General features: G+C 38.2%; 1 protein-coding gene across 3 annotated transcripts in view; it reads right to left on the bottom strand.

Moving 5' to 3' along the window:
• Positions 1-825: 825 nt before the first annotated feature.
• CA10 (carbonic anhydrase 10) overlaps positions 826-20788 on the bottom strand; it is a 123866-nt gene continuing 103903 nt past the window's right edge. For 2 of the 3 annotated variants that reach the window (XM_015880345.2, XM_032448264.1), the window contains exons 6-10: positions 9051-9146; positions 8544-8616; positions 4263-4417; positions 2919-3093; positions 1303-2098 (exon numbers count right to left, since the gene is read on the bottom strand). In XM_015880345.2, coding sequence (XP_015735831.1) covers positions 2076-2098; positions 2919-3093; positions 4263-4417; positions 8544-8616; positions 9051-9146 — 522 coding nt within the window. In that variant the 3' untranslated portion in view covers positions 1303-2075. Of the gene's footprint in view, positions 2099-2918; positions 3094-4262; positions 4418-8543; positions 8617-9050; positions 9147-20788 lie in introns of all 3 variants that reach the window. The other variant, XM_015880346.2, reaches the window with a different exon arrangement.

Raw genomic sequence — 20788 nt, 5'->3', positions numbered from 1 at the left:
AACAACAGCAATAAAATCTACAAAAGCAACCAAACAACAAAACCCACAACCAGTCAAAAGAGTCATGGAAACAATCCCAATACCACAAGTTTAAAAGTCAATTTGAAGATGACTGTGGCATTTAAAATATATTAGATGTACAAGACTTGTGGTACTCTTCTTCTTTATTAGCTAGGTAAGTTGAAGATAGTAATTTTATTTCAGCTGCAGAATTCAACAGAGCTAACAGTGTCGCTGTGTGCCATTTCTGTGATGGTCCAGTGGATTTTTCAGATAATTACACAATGTTAAGCTAGTATATGTAATTAATTTGAAATGTTCAAACTGAAGTAAGGACCATAAAGGGGGTCCTTACTTCACAGGGTCATAAGCCTAAAACCTTTCTGCAAGTATGATCTCAGTGTGTCATGTCCAACCTGGTGATTCCTCTACATCTTTCACTGAATAGTTAAATTGTTGGCAGCTTCAGATTCCTTACAGATTTCCCCATGTTATGTGCTTACTTTATTTGAGAATCCTCAGATTACCAACTCTTGCATGTTCTCACGTTCCTGATACTATGTCATATTAAAGGTAGTTGGGTCTCTATGTTCTTTACCATGTTTCATCTCCTCAGACTTCATGTAGTGTGTATTTTTCAGCTTGGTATGAATAATTCATTGTTCTTGTTTGGTCCTTTCTAGCTTCATAATCTTTTCTGCTAACTTCTACATCTTGTCATGCATGACAAAGTAAGCATTAGGAGCTGGGTGATGTGAAGTCTGCTCCAGAGAAAGAAACAATTCAAAACTTCTCAGTGTGCAAGAAGGCTAAACATGCAGCGTGTCAACTTGTTAAACACATTTATTTAGTTCTTGACAGTAACCAAACACAGTGAATGACCATTATAAACAAGAAAAAAGGCATTCCCTCTAACTTGGTCAGCTCCTGCTTTATCTGCAAAGAAAATATGTGTGCTTCCACCACCAATTTACTGGGTTGAATTTGTTTGTCACCGTAATGAATTGAAAGGGGGAAATGACAGTTTGAAACTGAGATGTTTTAACTGCAATCTCTTTCTGAGCCCGGCTTCTGTTAATGATTGACCGTAAAGCTGAGTTAAAGTTATACTGGATTTAACTGCATTCACAATTGCCATTAACTGACTTAAATTGGCTGCAAACAAATAAATGAAATTAAAAGAAAAAAAAAGAAAAAAAAAAAAAGAAGAGAAAGTCAACAAAAACACAAACATTGCAGCCACAAATACTTATAGGCTTGTTATTTCAGAAAGGAAAAAAAAATAAACCAAAGCAAGTTTACTAAATTAATTTGTTAAACACATTTATTGAGTTGTTATTAGTAACCAACACAACGTATGACCTGTTGTAAAACAAGAAACAGAAAATGGATCAGTTCTGATTTTGGCAAATCCTACAACAGATATGTGACAGAGGGAAATATTTAAATTTCCTTTGTATTCTGCAGTGATATATTTACAATACTTATCTCTCAGTCTGTCCCTTTTTTTAATTAAATGAACAGAAGGATCATAATCTAGAAATAAGTTTGCTCTACAGTCTTCTCGTTCTGTCTTGTCAGTATCCATTAATGATAGTGAAATAATGAGAGCTTTCCAAGGATTACTTGGCACACAGAACACAACTCCACTTTGATGCTGCACCAAGCCACCTTTTTTCTCTTTTTTCTTTTATTTTGAGGGAAAGAGGGGAAAAGAGGAAGAATTTCGTATGTACAAAGGCTGAAAAGTCTTTTTTTTCTTTCTTTCTTTTTTTGTTTTTTAATTTTTTTATTTTTATTTTTGTGTGTGTGTGTGACTCTAAATTAGTTCAGGAAAACTGTATCAAAATTGTAATCACGTTTACTGTAATATTGTCTTTTTATTTTTATTTTTTATTACCACCGACCATATGAATGAATTTTAAGTTGAGTTTCCAACATGGCAGCTTAATTCCTACAGCATGCTTGCACATGCTGTCACGAACCCAAAGAGAGAGTGAGTTTGGGTGCATTCTAGATTATGTCAATCACAGTAGTAGCATTCCACTGAGGTTATGGATTCTGCCTGCTCTGTCTTACTTGAGGAGCCATTCATTTACTGAAAGAGAAACAAACAAGAAAAAATAATTATGGTTTAATAAACCCCAGAAATGAAACTGGATGAATTTAAATCATTTCAGCACCTCAAACATCCTGGAAAAGCCAGGAGGCTCAGTTTGCTTCTTTTCCTGGGAAAGTGTTGCATCTGTACAATGATGGCTTTTCTTTACTATTTAAAGCAGTATTGCAGCTCAGTCATTGACCTTGCTGTTGAATAAGTATGTTCTTATCCACTCTTCAGCTTAACCATAATATTATAGTCAAGATGGAAGTTTTACGCTGTTATTGTAAGTAATATAACTGTATGTGCATGGACTAAAAGACGTGTAAGATGCACTCCAGCTCAGAAGGGAGCCCCAGCTGCGGCACTGTAAGATGTTACCAGTGTAGGACTGAGAGCTGGTTCATTTGTTTGGTGTCCATTGGATATTCGTTATGGTAGTACACCTCCAAAGTGAAATTTATCCTTTTGTTTGAGATCAGCTCTCATCAGGACTAGCTCATCCCTCTGTTTCTTTCCAGCAGAATAAAATACACTTTTTAAGACTTTAAAATGAGGCTAGAAAGCTGAAGGCCTGTCCCATCTGCTTATGGAAAATATCAGATGTCCCAGAATGACTTTTTCATGGCTTTTTATGGACGTTTCTGGGCAAGTTTCCTCTTCTATGTCAAATATGCAGTGTTTGACTCACGCCACTATTCCTCCAGATCTGGAGTTTCATTTGTGTTTATTTGTATACTTTGTTACGTGCTTGAGTTTCCCAAAGAAAAGAGCTCAGTGTAAGTAAAGAAAGGATTATTCTGGAGGTAGAACGTACCTCTATACTGTAGTTTCTGTGCTCTATTGTTTGGACAATCTTTTCCCTGTAAACTAAAGTTGATATTAGTTCGGATACATCGATTGTTGAGAGGCTGGACTGGTCTGAAATTGTTGCTCATGCTCAGAAAAATCTGTGATGGCTGATTCTGGCTTAGCAGTCGTAAGGAATGCATCTATACAAAATACAAAACAAGGAATTTTAGTACTGGTCTTCCTGTAATTAAATGTCATAAAACACTATTAAATATGCTATTTAGAAAATCAAAGTTAAACAGTTTCAGTGATTTTTAAGTGAGAGGTGGGTTGGAAGAGTCAACTTGAGATCAAACTATTTCTTCTGCAGTCCTCTGTTTCTAAGCCCCATTTTAAACAAAAGTAGTTAATTCTGTGTGGGTTAAATGAAAATGGTTTATGAGGTGTCCCTGGGTGAGAAGAAATGGAGTAGAATAGTGAATGCAATCCACACTCTGCTATCCAAGAATGCTGGATGGCAGCAGCTGGTGTAGCGAAAATCAACTTGATGAATGACAAGATAATTTCCTACAAGTTCTGCAGCTATTAGTGTGTCTTCACTTGAGAAGATGGTTTTGGATGATGCTGCTTGAGAACCAGGTGTGGCTAGTCTGGATGGAAAGGATAATTAACAGTGATGCTACAAAAATAATGAAATTAATGTTAAAAATTAAAACCTCTGCTCATAGACAGGTGTATTTTGATCAACTGTGGAATTTCTCTATTGTTCTACTGGACTCTGGCCTTTTTTTTTGAGAAGGTTTAACAGAACATTTGAGTGAGTATTAGTGGAAGGTTCAGGATTTCCCATTTATTCCAGTTTGTCCAGCAGTGGTAGGATGCAAATGGCAGACAGCAATGGTTCTTGTGGTTACTGTGCTATAAGCATATTAATTAATTCAAGTTAACAAAAATCTTCCAAACTTTGAGTAGGCAACTGAAGGAAAGGTTAAACTTCATAACTTCCGTTATTTTTGTACAACATTACTGTATATGTTTTAGGATCCCCGTGCATTTATTCACAAAATCATAAAGTATCTTACCAGGAGAGACCTTTGGAGATCATTTGGTTCAAACTGTCACGGCGAGTAGAATCCACCTCAAAGTGTGTGTATGTGAAATTATTTTGGTAGTTCTAAATATTTAGGATTTTTATTTTGAAAAAATGCTCTTCATTGCTTTTGTAAGCTGTAGAAATTGCAAGCAGAGATCCATGCAGCAAACGATTGAATCTAATTTTGTACATAAAACTAGCAATATGTTTAAAATATTCTACTCTTGTTCCTAGACTAGATAAAGTATATTTATTTATTATTATTATTACTTTTACCTGCATTCTTGTTATGTAGACGGGTTTGTTCATTATTATCCAGCTTGCTGTTTCGTAGCAGGGTGGAATTGTCATTGACCCATCATATGTAATGAAACTAGAGGTCTCTGGGTAAAGCTCCTCAATGTTAAGCCCCTGTAGTAAGTATGCATCATCTGGAGAATTAAGAGAAGAAAAAAAGATAAAGATAAAGCAGTGTTTCTGAGGGAAAAAAAAAAGGGTTTGCATTACTTCAAAAAGTCATCTCTAGTTTACTGATACGGGAAGTGTAATGACTGTGCCAAAGCAGTTAAGAACTAGTCTTGGTTTGGCTTCTTCTCCTGGTGATGGTGCACACCCTCCCTGGCAAGTCAGATCAAGTATTCACTGTGAAACTGCACCTCATTTAAGAAGCGGTTAAAACCTTCTTGAGGTCATTGATTTAGGTGCAGCAGTCACTGGAGAAGACTTACCATATTTTGGAAAGATTAACAATTTTGGCCTTCCCAAGGTCTTGTGTTGAACAATGAGTGTTAAAACTTAATTGCCCTTCTGCCAGGGGAGGAAGTTGAAGTTGAGGTTAATGCATGATAATAAACCTTCTCGCTGAAGTCTGATGGCCTTTCAAGTGCACAGCAGTGGTAGATGTGCTGCTAGCTCACTCAGAATGCTAACACCAGGGTGGAAAAGTGTGTTGGAAAGCAGCTTACTGGGGGCCTTGCTTTGATATCATAAGCCTCTCTGGGAATAAATGAAGTATCCCTGTGTAATAGAATTCAGCCTATGAACATCTACCAAAATAAAATGAGGTAGGGATAGATCTCATGTCATCAAAGTTCCTCAGCCTGTTCTATTGTCTGTACATTTCCCTTTTGTAAGGCTGGGCCTCTAATATTTTTGCAGTACTGTCAAAGCTGGATCTTAGGCAATAGGAGTTCCTTAATAGGAATACTCAGAGTTGGCATTTAACTTTTGCTATGTTTGTGCTCAGAGAAAGCTGTGTTGGTTGCAAGCAGCAATGCTGTGAAATCTCTGCATGTCTTCACTTGTCTGTGGTGTTCACTATGTTTCATTTGTAGAGCGAGCACTAAAATGTGTGCAAGGAAAGCTGAGTATTTAGGCAGTTCCCTTTTCAGTACACATAGGAAGTGGCATTGATTTTAATTGAATGCAAGGATGTAAAAGTAAAGTAGAAGGTTCCTGTTCAGACTGAAAAAACATGCTGCAAGTGCAACATGTTATTTTCAGTCAATACCAATAGTTCAGGCATTCTTGCTTGATTCTCTGGTGTTTTTCACATGTTATAAATGTAAACTGTTTTTATAAAATTTAAGTAGAATTTAACAAATAGCTGAAGGACAAAGCTTAGATGATCAAAATGTTTGTCTCATATTATCTAACAGGGAAAAAAGAGAACTACTGTATTGGCAACAGAAAGATCGAAGTATTCAGGCAAAGCAAATGTGATTTATTTTCATTTTGACATAGTGCACTCACCGTGCTGCTTCCAGGGTATAAGTGACTATAGCATCAGTTAAAGGGCCAAGACGAGGGTGTTATATTTGCACCTTTTTGGCCAGTACCTTATAGATGTTTTGTATTTAAAATGTATTTGTTATTTGAGGAATGAAAATCTTGGTGTGTCCCTTTGAGATTGTTAGCAAGACAGCTCTCAGCCACCTTCTTGTCTCCCCAGGCTAACTGGGGAGTGTCCCTCAGTGTCTTAGAGGTGACTGTTATCTTTGTAGAAATGCTTAGCCATCACACTCATGGCCTGGCATCTACAGTCTGTTTCTAGCCCCCCAGTTTTCCACTTGAAAGTGCAAAATCATTGCTGTGGTATTATGGAGCCAAAATGCTGTTGAATTTTAACAGCTAGAGGTGACTGAATGCACCTGTGTCCCGTTCATTATAAACATTATCTGCAGTGCAGCAGTAATTTTGCTAGAATTACATGAGAAGAGAGTGAATTCATTTTTTCAAGCCAGTGCCTGCTTTCCATGAGTCATCACACTTCTTTCCTATTCCCAAATGCACATCCTATTCATTATTTATGAACCACAAAGGGTGGTATATGTTAGCTGTGAGTGGCACGAAGTCCATCCAAATTGATGGTTTCAAGCTCAAAGGACCAAATCTGCTTCATCACATCCACGCTGACTTCAGTTGGACTAAAATGGTTTTAACAAGAATGAGTTTGCCCTGAATTATTTGCTAGGAGGTGGAAAGCTAACTGAAGCTTAATGCAGAGGAGGGATATTGATGATATGTATTTTTTTGTGCATGCCACACTAATTTGTGTTGAGAAAAGTGCACAGATGTACTGTATTGTGGCTTCTAGCAGTATGGGCACAATGTGGGGCATGGAATTCTCACTCATTAAGGCAAGCCCAGTGTGTGCTGATGCTCTGAAGGTGGGGAGATGAGCTGCTGGTAGCTCTTCTGAAGGGTTACCTTGTTTACATACTGAGGACTTGCAAAAGAAGTAGTAGCCATCTTCCCCATGAGCACCTAGCAGTGGAATTGCTTCAAATTTGATTCATCACTTCTGTGTTCACTTGGAGTATGTTTAAGGAGAGTTGATGCATTATATTACATGTCAAAATCCATCAGTAGTAGTTAAAGAGAAATTGGAGGAGAAAATATCACTTCAGGAAAATGGGTGTGAAGGAAATAAGAGTATGGCCAAGAAAAAGCAATATTCATGGCTGTACGTGGGTTATACTCCCATGGAAGTCAGCTCAATGGGAATGCCTTGAGGAGACCTCAGAGTAAGCACGTGGTTATCATTTTTCCCATGAACAGCTCTGTTCTTTCCCTCTCCCCTCATCTTGATTTTTAAAAAAATAATAGTAATAGTCATCTGTCCTGGAGCTGAAACAGATCTGGGTGTGGGGATTGTGTTAATACTAGGCTGCACTTAGATGTGTTGTCTCTTTTGATGATATTTATTGAAGTATGTGATCAAAATGGTTGAAAACAGTGTGATCTCTTGCCAGTAATAAACTTATTTGGTAGACCAGTGCAGCCTTTATTAGATTCTCAGCATCATTCCTCTCCACAGCCCACACTGTTTGTCTTGTTCTGTGTGTGCCTTGGGGTGATTTCTGAACTCATGAACTCTTCTCTATACAAATTACATTTATTTAGGTTTCAAATTCATTTACATATAGGCCTCTGATAATTTTCTTAGTAAATAATGGGAGTGCTCTTTCGTCCTTACATTTGTAACAGGTGTGTGAGGTCTGCTTTCACAGTAAAAATTTTTAAGGAAGTAGTACTAAATTGAGAATACATTAACAGAATTAAAGTAGCTTTATTCGATTTCTGAGTTTGTATCATGGTAACTCAGAAAGGGATGGTACAGGTCTAAATAGAATACAGGGTAAAGAATGTCAAGCTCTGCAGTTATTAAATTCAGCACTGGAGTTTCTGTTTATCAGCCTGCAGGAGCTGATCAGATGCAGTTGGGAGCAGCAGTGACTCACTTAGAGAACCCACACTCAGTCCCCATGGCCTGACTTGTGGCACTTACAAACAACTGTATCTCTTCCTTCATAGATGCTGGTCTATGATATTTTCATAATAAGATCATAATCTGATATAATTTAGTGTACTAACTTTATGGCTGCTTGGAATTCAAGTGATTATTTGACAAAGGGAATAATGTTTTCAGTGTAGAGGTTTAATTTATTCCATTGAAGTCTATGTATTTTTCATGGCTTTCTGTGAAGTACCCTGATTTTGACTGATGCTTAAGCTCCAGTTTTCCACTTAATTAATATGCTAACATGGAAATATTGAGCATTATCAGTTAAAGGCTTTCCAAATGTGAATACAACAAATATACATGCTATGTTGATGATCTCTTTATATACCCATTGCATGCAGTAGTAGTTAAATAGAAATGACATACTTCTGTGCAAAAAGAAAGCACTAATGAATCCTGAATCCACAGCTGCATGTTAAAACAGGCAGCGATGCAGCATCTTGTTGTAATTTGAATTGGAGTAATTCAGACTGCTATATAGGGTACTTTTGCTGCTAACAATAAGCAGTTTTACCTGCATGTTCTGTGCAAATATATTACGTATATTTTACTAAATATATTTTCACCAATTTACTGTTTGTTCAAACATAACATAGGCTTTGAAGTTCAAAAATAATTTTATGAACTTGTGACCTTATTAGATGCCTTTAAGTTCTCAAGTTTATCGTGCAGATTTGCTGGCAATGCAAGCTTTGTAAGTACGGTATTTGATACTAAAAGCATATGGCTATCATAAATGAAAAGAAACTTACTTTTATACGTTATTCTTGTTATAGTGTCTCTGTTAAGCATACGATTTAGAAATGGATTTGATGATTCAGATACCTAAAGAAGAGAAAATGTAAAGTGTCAAAACTTTCAGACAAGTCCTTCCCGGGGCTGCTCCTCCGTTGTGCCCGTTCCCTCCATCCCAGGGCTGCGATCTACTGGGAGAGGTTCATTTCTAATTGAACCATTCCTCTCATGTTCCATACAAGAATACCAAATCTAAGGAATCAATAACTTTTGTCATAGCCACTAAACTTTTATGAGTGGTGTTTATGAGATCATTAATTTTCTTTCTTTATCCTTTTTTTTTTTTTTTTTTTCTTTCATTACATTTTAACTGCTTCAGAGCAGGAATTATATGTTCAGTTCCTAGAATTCCAGATCAGAGCCTCGAGGCATTGCAATGCCATAACGAGGAATCCAGCATTTACAGATCATGGAACTCAAGTCCACCACCTATACATTAGATGCTGGTAACACTGAATACTTACTTTCATAAATATGGAGACTACTACCAACCCATTAGGACTCTTTGCAGCTTCTGTGATGTTTGTGTACAATTCATGGTTGTAGTGGATCAGTTGAACCTAGAAAGCAGAGAAAGGAAAGGTTACAGTTGAACAGTAGCAATTGCACCATGCACTGTTTGCAAATACTCTCTATACGCTGACTGGTTTATATTAGGAGTCCACCTATGTTTAGGATAATTTTTTAACAGTGCAAATTTTCAGAGATTTGCGGTGTGCACGATTTTAATAATTTCAGCTACCATCTGGCTTCAGCTGGTACAGCACCAACATGTTTTCTTCTAAATTGCCAGTAAGTGAATTTACCCTCATCAAGTTATGAATTGCACTGCAGGGGGTGACATCATTTTCCCAGTGAAAAAGCACTTGCCAGGGGCAGCAAGTAATCTGTGCTTTTCAGCCTCGAGCCAAGCACAGGGAGTCAGGGGCTGAAATATTTGTAGAAACATATGGGACGCAGGATTGGAAGTGTTTAAAGCAGGACTTGCAGGATTCAAAATACTGATATCCATTGGCTTCAATTTTAACAAATTCAGTTACAAAAGCTCCCACAGTGAAGTGCTTACTGTGTTACTGCTAAGCAGGATCTACTCAGCACCTACAGCTTTGCTTCTGCTCATTAGAATGTGCGTTTTAAGTTACAAAGGTAGAATTCATCTCTCTCTATCTGCATGTAAATGAATATTTGTTACCCAGAATAACGATATTTAAATTTTTCTGGGACCACTGAGTAGTTTTACAGTTAGTACTGCAATTATTAGTGACTTTTACGTTGCAATGAGCTTGTGATGGTGTCCTGGCTCTGGTGGACCTGTGATAACAGTGAGACAGTTCTGTCTGTGCAAAACTGGCATGCAGACTGCAGGCAGGTTTAAGTGTTTGTGGGAATGAGTTAACACATTGAGCAGCTTAGGAGGTGGAATAGTTATTTCCTGTGCTGATCTATAAATGATCTCTCCCAGTATATTGCACTGTGGTTTTCATTTCAAGTTTTCTGTTCCTGCAGGTCTGTACATGTCTGCCCCACACCACCTCTCCTTATCACACCTCAGACTGGTTGTGAACGGAGTGTTTCTGAGAAGTCTTGTTTCCCTGTATTTTGAGAAGACCCTCTCACCTCACTAAGCATTATTGTTTCTCAGAGCACTCGGTGCTGAATGAAGACAGATTTTCTTTCTTCTTCTGAAAGCTGTCACTTGCTTTATGTTAGAGATGTATCTTTCTTTCCTGCAGCCAAATCAATTTTAAAGCTGTTTCCATGGCACCATGGTTAAATTCAATGGTTTTCTGTTTTTTTAGATTTTTTTTTTTCTTTGTAAAACCAAGAGACATAATTTCTGTCTTTCTCACATGGAACGGACTGATTTAGAAAGGTACAAATGAATAAAGATATCTAAGATATAGAATACTACATACAGGATTAAAGATGTATTTCCCTATAAAAGTTCTTCTTTTTGGGATAACTTCCTTAAAGCTGCCTGAAATACCTTTAATCCTCTGGTCTGCATTAAATAGTACAAGTTTTTTTCCAGGGAGATGAAACCACACAACTAAAACTGCTCATATCTGAACATCTCACTTTTTCAAATGAGGGCATTGTATTAAAAGCAAAGCATAACAAGAGTAAACTTGCAGAGCTAAAGTCCCCTTTGGTTCTGGTTTGAGTTTCAAGGCTCCAATGCAATAAAGAATCTTGTTATAAGATATTGATTTTTTTTCTTTTTTTTCCCTTTTTTTTTGAAGATTCCCCCTTTAAGATTAATTTGCCTCTGAACAACTTACAGCTCTTTGTTTTCCTCAAGCAATAGAAATTCTATTTTTCAGGGAGATGGAGAGAATTAAGATTAATTACTCTCATTTTAGCTGATAAAAATCCAGAGTGTGCTCTTGTTCCATCACCCAAAAACATGCAGTTGCCCAGGAGCAGACACAGCACATGGATTGGTTATGCTGACTACCTGTGCTGTGTCTGTGCTTTGCTGAAGATCAGCCCAGTGCTCAAAGTACTTGAGCTGTTACTTTGGGAAGTGCTGGTTTTCACTTGCAATGCTTTTTGGTGGTTTATGATCCTTTGCACAGGTGGAAATAGCAGGATATTTTCTGTGTGGCTTTTGCTCAAGGCCCTATGGCTGAGCAAAAGGAGGCAGTTTGCTGTGCTGGGGATGATTCCGGAGGTTCTTTTTGGCAATATTTAAGAATTACTCTGACTTGGAAAAATCTTCCAATCTAGTGTGCATGCTTAACACTTTTATAAATATCAGCTCGCTGCAAAATGTTCTGCTGCAGTGAGGTATGGAGAAGTATGAATCTAAGAGAATTCAGAATATCACAGCACTTCACACTTCCTTTTATCCTGAAGTCCTGTTGAGAGTAATGGAAATACCCTTTATCCTCACCTGGAAGTGTTATAATTGAGCGCATAAACATCCTGATTTGTAAGTGACAAGAGATATAAACCAGGAAGCGAACAGCAGTAGGGAATGGCTGATCTGTAACTCTAATATTTGCATTATTCTGGGCTACCTGATAGACTGTTGAGAAACCTGATTGAGAGTGAGCACAAAGCACATTTCCAGCACAGCAGGGAATGAAAGCAAATGGAATTGCTCAGGGAACGACTTCGATGTTTGTTTTGATTCAGAGTCCTTGCCGAGTGTGGCCAAGATTTCATTAAGGAAAAAAATACAGTTCTGTTTTTATAGAGTTAAATAAAAACACCAAAAGTAATGCAATTTCTTTTTGTCAGGAATCCAGCGAGTAAAATACTTTTGGGGAGTTAAAGCCCATTAATAACATTTGATAACCCTACGTTAAAATATATTTGCCCTTACAGGTCTTGTAAAACCATTTTGGAAAAGCAATAAGAACATATCACCTTAGAGTTATTTGTGGCATTAATTTTATCAGTGCAGAGGTCTGAGGTCCTCCTGTCGTGAATGAGACATAGGATTGTAGAATGGTTTTGGTCAGAATGGACCTTAAAGATCATCTGGTCCAACAGCCAGATTGCTAGATTTTTTCTACGTCTATGATGTGTAATTTGTGTGGTTGATAAAATATTTTTAGATACGTTTAAATTAAATTAAATGTACCTTGTACTTTATGGAAAGGCATAGCACCATCTGTGAGAACGTAAACTGGGCTCCTCAGAACCCACAGTCCTATTTGTCTTGTTTCATTGGATCACAATGTGGCAGCACTGCACAAACACAGTGATGAAGCAACAGCTTTCCTATCTTTGGCAAATACCGAGGAACATCATAGTGTGTTCCTTAAGAACTGGCCTTAAATGTCTCATGGACCGAAGAGGGGCAAGAACTTGAGCTCTGGTTGAGTTCAGGGGCCTGTTTCTTTCAGCTCATGTGTTCACAGTAGCAGCTGGAGAACTGGGCTGTTGGTGAGCTCTGAAGAATGCTGCTGTAACTGTTCAAGAAAATGGAAATTAAGATTCATGCTAATTCTCTTTTTCTCATGCACAAAGTGCTCTACCAATAAATGTAGTATCTGCCGAAACAACGTTACCCACAAACTTCCCAATTAACTCTCCACCCGTCCTGTTATTTCAGATGTCTGAGCCCACAGCAGCGTGGGTTGTTCTTACATCATTTTTAAATTGGTAAAATAAGTGTTATTTGACCACATAGACTTCCAGCAGTTTACATAGTGTTTTATCAGAACACTGTGATTTTTAAGATTGAAGTCAATTAAAAAGACTTAGTTTAGTGCAATAAAGGAGAACTGCCAAACTCATTTATTTTAAATAACTTCCTCTGACTGTTCACTGTTGTCAAAACTCAGGTTCTTTCGGCTGTTGCTGACAAATGTTGATGCTGTTGTTTGCTTTGCTGCTTTTGACAGTTATTTCATGATTTAAAAGATATGGCTATGAAACACCAGTTTGATAGAAAGGCTTGTCATCCACGCTTATAGCGATTCCAGCAGCCATATCCTAGATAAATAAAAAAGATTATAATTCTCTTTTATTTAAAAGAATAAGTCTAAGAACATGGGAAAGAGGCTTGGTTTTCTTCTGCTTACAATGACACAAGTGGGGAGATAACGATACCCATCTCTCTTGGTCCTCAGTCGCTGTGAGTAGTGCCTTGCATCAGCATAGAAGCATGTACAGAGAAATACAGCAGTGTGTTGTGCTGTATAGTGGAAATGCAGTTCAGAGTTAACTGCACCTGGCTGTGAAATCTACTTTGCTAAACATGATTACATGCTAGGAATTAGCACTTAAACAGCAAATGGTGTCTAATACTTCATTAGACCAATTAGTAACAAGAACTAACATGTAGTACTTCTGTTAGCAAATGGAGTCCACTGAGCTTTATCCAGATTTCCCCTGTAAGTAGTTAGCACTGAGTGTTATCTTCAGCGTGTAACTCTTACACTGAAACAGCAACATCTGCTCCTCTAGGCTTCAAGTACTTATCTGTAGTTGCAGGCATGAAGTTGAAAAGTGGGTAATTGTTTGAGATTGCTGGGCACCTGCTCTCAGGTGCTCAAGCAGGTTGTGTTATGGTTCTCTGAGAGTCTGTGAGAATCAGCTCTGAAGCAGGACAACCGTGTGGCTGCTGACCTGCTGTCCTGCACTGATAAGGCTGCTAACAGAGGAAAACGTACTCATCTTAATTTGTTTGGAAACAAGAAAATTGGGTATTTTTTTGCCATTATTTTAAACTTGAGGATTTTTTAATTTTTTTTTTTTATTTTATTTTTTTTTTAAGCACCAGACAATAGCAAAAAGTACAAATGTACCAGTTCAGGCTGACTATGGAGTGTAAGAGATGATGGATTATTGCTACCCAAGTATTTCCAGAACCATTCCAGGCATCACAATCATTTGCATCCTTTTACAGATAGTAGGAAATGCAGTGATGGAAAACCCAAGCTGAGCCCCAAAGCTACAAAGATGTGTCTGTGTGTCACTGGGAGAGAGTCTGTCAGGGCAGTCATTGCTGCAGCTTTCTGCTGCTGGTTGCTCTGAATGTGGGGTATTTTTGGCCGACCTGCCAGTCAACCACTCTTGTCAGTCATTGTTAGCAGGTGAGCATGAACTTGGTAAACATAAATAAATGGCACTGTTCTGCAATTCACTTTGCGTGAGGATCAAAATGAAGTCTTAAACTCAAATGTTTAATGTTGATTATGTCTTGGCTGATGTAAAATTTCACTCCAAGCTATAATTTGGTACTGACCCAATCCATCATCTATAAAAGCTGCATCTTACGAGACAATAGATGTAATGTGGGGAAAAAAAGGCTCATAGATGAGCCTGTCATCATTCCTGGATTTGCGCAGGATTTCTGACTAAACACTACATTTAAATTGTTTTCTCATTTAAAATACAACAGATGCTCAAGCACCACGATGATGAATTCAGTATAAATGCACAGTCTGAGAGATTCAGTTACATAATAGTGCTCTGAATTTCTGGGATAACTGTGCATTTCTTTCACAACCAGTCCAGAAGGCAGCAGAAATTGTTTCCTACAAGTCAAAGTCATGGTGAATATTTTTTGTCATTTGACTCGTTGCCCCACAATAGTACGTCAAAAGGATGCTTGTGCAAAGGCACTGCAGCAATGCATTTGCATTTCAATCCTAACAGTGTGTGATGCCGCTACAGCTCTCTGTGCACTTTGCTGAAGTACCATGCACAGCTACATTTTAGTTGAAAGAGTGGGCATGATGGGCGGGAGAAGAAAAATAGCACAGATTGATGGGTAAAACAGCAGGCAAATATGTGTTACTATAATTTGGCTACTGAAAACACAGGCTTATCCTCCCTTTTGTCTTTACAATGCAGAAGGGAATAATGGTGAAGCTTAACATGTCCAATATAGCAATATACCCAGAAGTCAAGGTAGTGAATAGGGTTAAGGATACAAATGAGAAGGGGGGGTATATATGTACACAGGGAAATCAGAGTTTGTTTTTAAACTAGTGGAGTAGCAACCAATAGTTTAAATAGTATATTCATTAAAAGTGATATGTGAAAGCACACAGGCAGTATTATGGAATATTTCTGAATGATTTACTGATACTTTTTTTTTCTGCACTGATTTAGTTGCTCCCTTGTGACCTCATAAATTCAGTTTCAACTGCCTTCTCTGCCCTTAAGGAAATATGCCAACCATTTCTGTCCAGCTTGCCATCTCTGAAATGAAAATAACTGCACTTTCCAGGGACAATATTGTGAGATGCCCAGGTTGAACTTTAATGGCAATAGGGAAAGTACAGGGACTACCAAGATGGATAATGAGAGCCAGATTATGAAATTCAATTCGTGTTACTGATTCATGTTAATTTATTACACATCATCTTAAAAGGTACAAAAAGAAACCTGGGATAAAATAGTTTTTGCAGGAAACTTCGTGACTATGATTGACGTTCCTTTAGGACATTAATACTACAGTAGATGAGATGATATACTACAGAGGGAGGTTTTTAGAAACCATTCGAAGAAATTTCACACCAGGATTTCCTGTTTAAGGTGTAGAGTCAAAGACTGAGAGGAAAGATGGCACAGAACTGCCCTGCAGGCAGGAAATAAGTTATATTGGAAGCTTCTAAATCTGAGGGAAGTACAAGTGGCTTTTGTTTATGTAAACTGCTTAAGAGATTCTCCTATTTGTAGTATAAAAGTTGAATCTGAGGTTGAGGAGCAACGAGTACAGCCAGAACAAGAATGCATCATTTATATGAGAACATAAGATAATACAGTTAAGGCAGGCAACTACAAAATTATCTTGTAGCTAATGAACTGAGTGGCATTATACCCATTAGGAAAGACGACAAATGGCACTTAGAATTTATATTCTAAGCCAAGTTCTGGTTATAAAGTAAGCTTTTCAGCTCTATCTGCAGATCTGGTAGAGGAAAGCAGGATGTTGGCAAACACTACTCAGCAGCCCAGCATAAATTAGAAGGGCATGAAATTACACACAGCAGCAGTTGTCTATCATAGGAATATGTTGTTCTGGGTACCTTGTAAAGGGTTCTTAGAGTTACCAAGTGGTAAGAGCAGTTCAGTACAGCCACACAACTGCAGATTAGTTCCATTTACAAACAAACAGAGAAAGATCATAATCACAGAAGCCTTTCCTTTAGCCTTGATTGTGCTGCAGTTGGTTGAAGTTCAAGGATCTAACAGCGGTTTTCTTTGTTAAAGGCATTTTCTGCAGTTTCCTCTTTTATGTCATCTCTTAGAGCTGCTTCCACAAATAAAAGCCTCAGCTTTGCACAGACAACAGAAGATCCTCTCCTCTGCTATTTGCCTCAAACTTTCTGGTTGTAAATTTCAGCACAGAAGTCACCTTTTTCCAAACTTACTGGTAATTGTCACCCAGTCTAAGCTAAATACCAGTGACCTCTGCTACACAGTTTCTTTTGCCTGTACAACACAAATGTTTAGATACAGGAAGTCACCTGAAAACTCATCTAAATGCTAGGAGGTAAAGCTGTGAACATGCCCTGAATTTACACTTATTCACAAGTTTTGAAATTTGATAACTGAAGGCCAGTAAAAAAAACAATTGCAGATCCTATAGAAACAGGCTTATTGCTGTGTCTGTTTGTGGGCTGCTGGAGTAGTGAGATGCAGAGCTAGGCAAACAAAAGGGTGAAGACTGGAAATCAGTTAACTTCATCATAACAAAGTGAATAGTGCTTCGACTAGAAATTAGGCTAATGGCAAATGAGCCTAGATGGTGAAACTGCAATGCAATATTGTTAACCTTGAAAGCAGATCTGCCCGCATTGGAGGTCTTTAGAATGGGAGTTTGTGAGTGCAGACTGCTTTGGGTTTCCTGTGTGTGTTTTCAGATGTAATCAGTTTCATTAAGATCCTGGAAACTAATAACCAGTAATTGATCTCTTCACTGGAAGTGATGGTGAGCACAGCGAAACCATCTTACATTTGCTACATAAGCCTTTTATGTGCCTTTCCTTAAAACATGGATGAGTCGTAAGTGTCATCAGTGCTCAAAATGCGCCTCATGATCATTGTGGTGGTGAGAAAAGGAACAGCAATAAAGTCACATTTGTAATTTGTATCAGTAGAATTTCCGCATCAGAAGACAGAAGTTAAAGTTTTTTTCCCATTAGAAAACACAATCTGTATTCATTTACAGGGTAATTTATGTAGCTGAAATGCTGAAAGTACCAGCATGGGAATACCTGAAAGGCCAGACATATTTTCCCTTAATGAAAGAAAACTAGGGATTTTGCCACACTCCAAAATGCAGAACTCCTGAAGGAATCTTCAGTCTGTTGAATTTTCTACTATTAGAAAAGGTGAATTTGGCTGATGATCCAATTAAATGCCCTGAAATTCATTTTGTCCGTGTAGTAAACTAGTTAGTGCTGGCAGATAGCCTGGCCTCAGTCATGTGAAAGCAGCTCCTTATTCTTGCTGGCAAAGGGCCCGGCTTTCAGAATGTCTGTGACTTCCGTGCAGATCCCACTGTTTCTTGATGCCTCCAGTTCCCACTAGAAGAGCACAAATGGAATGGGTTCAGCAGCGTCACTTCCACAGGGAAATAATATTTGAATTAAGCAAGGGACTGTGAAAGGTGCAGCTGCTATGCAATGACTGGCTTTCAGTTTGCCTCAGTGCAGCACTGTATCCTTCAGTAACTGTTTCTCAAAAGTGAAGGCAAAGAGCTGCAGAGGGGGCCACCCCCCAACAGCAGCATCTCCACCTGCCACAGCACTGCTGGAATAAGGAGTGCCTTCAGGAGTGAATCCTGCTCCTGCTCTCCCCATGCAGCAGGCAGCAGTGCTGGGCTGTGCAGTGCTGCTCTTAGCTTTGGGTTTGCTCCAACCTCATGCAATCAGGCAGGCACAAATATTTACAAACGCTGGGGCACAGTGGCTGGAGTGGTCTTGCTCTTTGTTAGAACTGTGAGAAAATACCTATTAATACCAGCAGTATCTCCTGTGGATTTTGTCTTATTTTTACCCCACAGCATTATTTTTTTCACAGATTTTACCAGTTCTGATGCTGCACCTGCCGCCTCTTCCTTTATTTCATTTCTTTGCTGTGTTCATCATTCTGTGCCGTGGCTCTCATACAGCAAAAGAGAACCTTTCTGTTAGTGCACAGATGAAATGGAGCTGAAAATTAGAGCAGATAAAAATTCGTTTCCTTGAACTGTAATATTGGGAACTCCTCAACCACTGTAGGCACCTAATTGAAGATAATGTTGATTCTATATATTATATTACATTATTACTTGGTCAAGCTTACATCGTTAAAAATGTATTTGATTTCATTGCACCGCGGTAAACAATTTTGTTGTTGTGATTATATGCTGGTTTGTAATGACTGTTGGGGAAGCTGCATTGTAAGTTAAACGCAGAAAGTGCTGTCTTTAGATTTTGAGTTATGGAGCAACAATGTGCTTACCCCATTACCTTGCTAAAACATCAAATTATTTTGCAGTGATGCAAAAAACAGTGAACCTAAATGTGAGAAATCATAATGTGAATTAATTCTTGAACAATACCAATTTGCTGACTGTTCTGAGAAGAGAATTCCATATAAAATTATGGCAGAGGGGACTACATATTACCAGAATGACATCTACCAAAAGATTGATTTCTGATTGTTATAAATAGAACATAATTGCATAGTATGTGTTTGGGTTTTTAACTCATTTAAATATATATGATTTATATATTGCATACATATATTTTCATGTATATAAATATATATTAAATTTTACTGCATTGCAATTTGTGTGCTTCTAATACTATAGCCTTAGTAAAGCCCATAAAGAAGGAGGCATAAGCAGAAAAGAAGGTGTAGGAAAAAGCAAGTTCTTCTGACATGAAAAAAGTCCTTGAATTCTGAGCCCAGCTCACAGTCAGAATTTTGACTCCAGTGGTCCCTGATCTCCTCAGGTAAAGACGTTCCCAAATCCCATTAAAAATAGTTGTTTTCTCAGTAAACAGCCTGAAGACTTTTTCCTGGGACAAAGGTTTTAATAATTAAAATTTGTTCAATACTGAAGCACAGGAGATAATTTGATCTTGTTCAAAAAAACTGACACCTTCCAGAAGGAAAAAGAAAATAATACAGTTTCTCTAATAGATCATTCTGGGTAGAACTGGAAGTCAAGCAGTAAAATTCACCTCAGAAGAAAAGAGGGAAACCCACTGGGGAAATGGGTTTGCTCAAAAATAATTGTGAGCTTGAACATCAAGGTTGAGATTTTTAGGACATTTCCAGAAAAAAAGCCAAACCTGTAAGACTCTCAGGAGGAGACGTAAAAACGCATTTGTTACTACTTGGGGGCATTCCAGCTTTGAGACACACTGTGTGAAGCTGCTGTTGGCTCTTGTGCTCCAGTCCAAATTTCAATTTGTCTATTTTTTATCCTGTAATTTCTGCTGAAACTGGCAGTTTTATCAGGTCAGTCTGTATCTCTGCACAGAACTGAAAATGTCCCCATCCATTTAATAGAGTTAAATTTTGCCTTGTTGGCCTCTTCCACCTTTGGATACTGACAGCAGAATTAAAAATATAACCAGAAACGTGCTAGTTTGAATGTGTCCCATAATGGCAGGATTCCATATTAGCTGTGCTCTTTCCATACTCCCTATAAATACAGCATGCACTCCTTGTGTTCACAACATATTCCTTGCCCATACTCAGACCTGTGCATTCTCCTCTTTCTGTAAACACAAGCTTATCCCCTGCCCTTCTCTGTCCTATTTCTACCTGTCACTTAAAATATGTCATTCTTCTAACGTTAGCTCTGCTATCCAGCTGTGCCATTCCTCACTGTGCGTTTCCCAGAGAAGCAAAACGGTCCATAAATACATGTTAGTTTCCTTTCGCAGTGGTGTTAAAAGGTTAGTGAGTATATGTCTAAAAACAGACTGCTGTTTTTTCAGGGGCTATCGCAGTGGGAAAGGGCAGCACTGCTGCTCTGCTGTCGGCATCATTCTGAGAATGTCACAGGTTGCTTGTGCAAGAGTTTCTGAAAGCAAAGATATATGAGTTCAAGATGCTCAGGCAGGTCACTGTATTGCATATCTTTGTGCTGCCAAACAATGTTCCTGTATCTGTGTTTTTAGCTTTGTTGTACAGAATTATATATAATCCCATATTAACCGTGGTTTAAAATATTGTTCTCTAGCTTTTTATCATGTAAGCAGAACAACATCAAGGTGCAATCTAAGCGTAGAGGGTGGTGCTGCAATTCAGCAGAGATGATGCTGCAGCTGCAATAAAAAGCTATCTGAATTTTCTTGACCTGTTTGATCTCTCTTTGTGGCAGGATAAAGGGAGAATAGATTTGATGAGAAAGTGGAGAGGGAGGCAAAACAAGACTGTACAGGCAAACCAACCACTGGGTGCACACCCAACCTTTGTGTTCCCATTTTGGAGCCTCAGAGCACAAGACAGTCTGTACTATTACAGCAAAGTTAATGCTCTGTTTTCTGAAGTTCTGCAGTGTTCATTTGCTGTTTGCATTAAATAAGAAATAAACAAAACCAATACAAAACAGCAGCACAGGACCCACCTTTATCATAGAATTTGTATTTTTGATCTGAATTTAAATCACAAGGGAAACTCTTGTTGTTTTGCTGCTGTTACCACAGCTCAGTTTGTTTTGTAGAAACTGTGATGGTTTCTCTTTCTGCAGAGATGGTTAACATAGTGTATAGGAGTGAAATATCTG

Source organism: Coturnix japonica, chromosome 18, assembly GCF_001577835.2.
Source record: "Coturnix japonica isolate 7356 chromosome 18, Coturnix japonica 2.1, whole genome shotgun sequence".
Classification (NCBI taxonomy): Eukaryota; Metazoa; Chordata; class Aves; order Galliformes; family Phasianidae; genus Coturnix; species Coturnix japonica.
The sequence above is the reverse complement of the archived record's forward strand: the minus strand, read 5'-3'. Positions and strand labels throughout refer to the sequence as shown.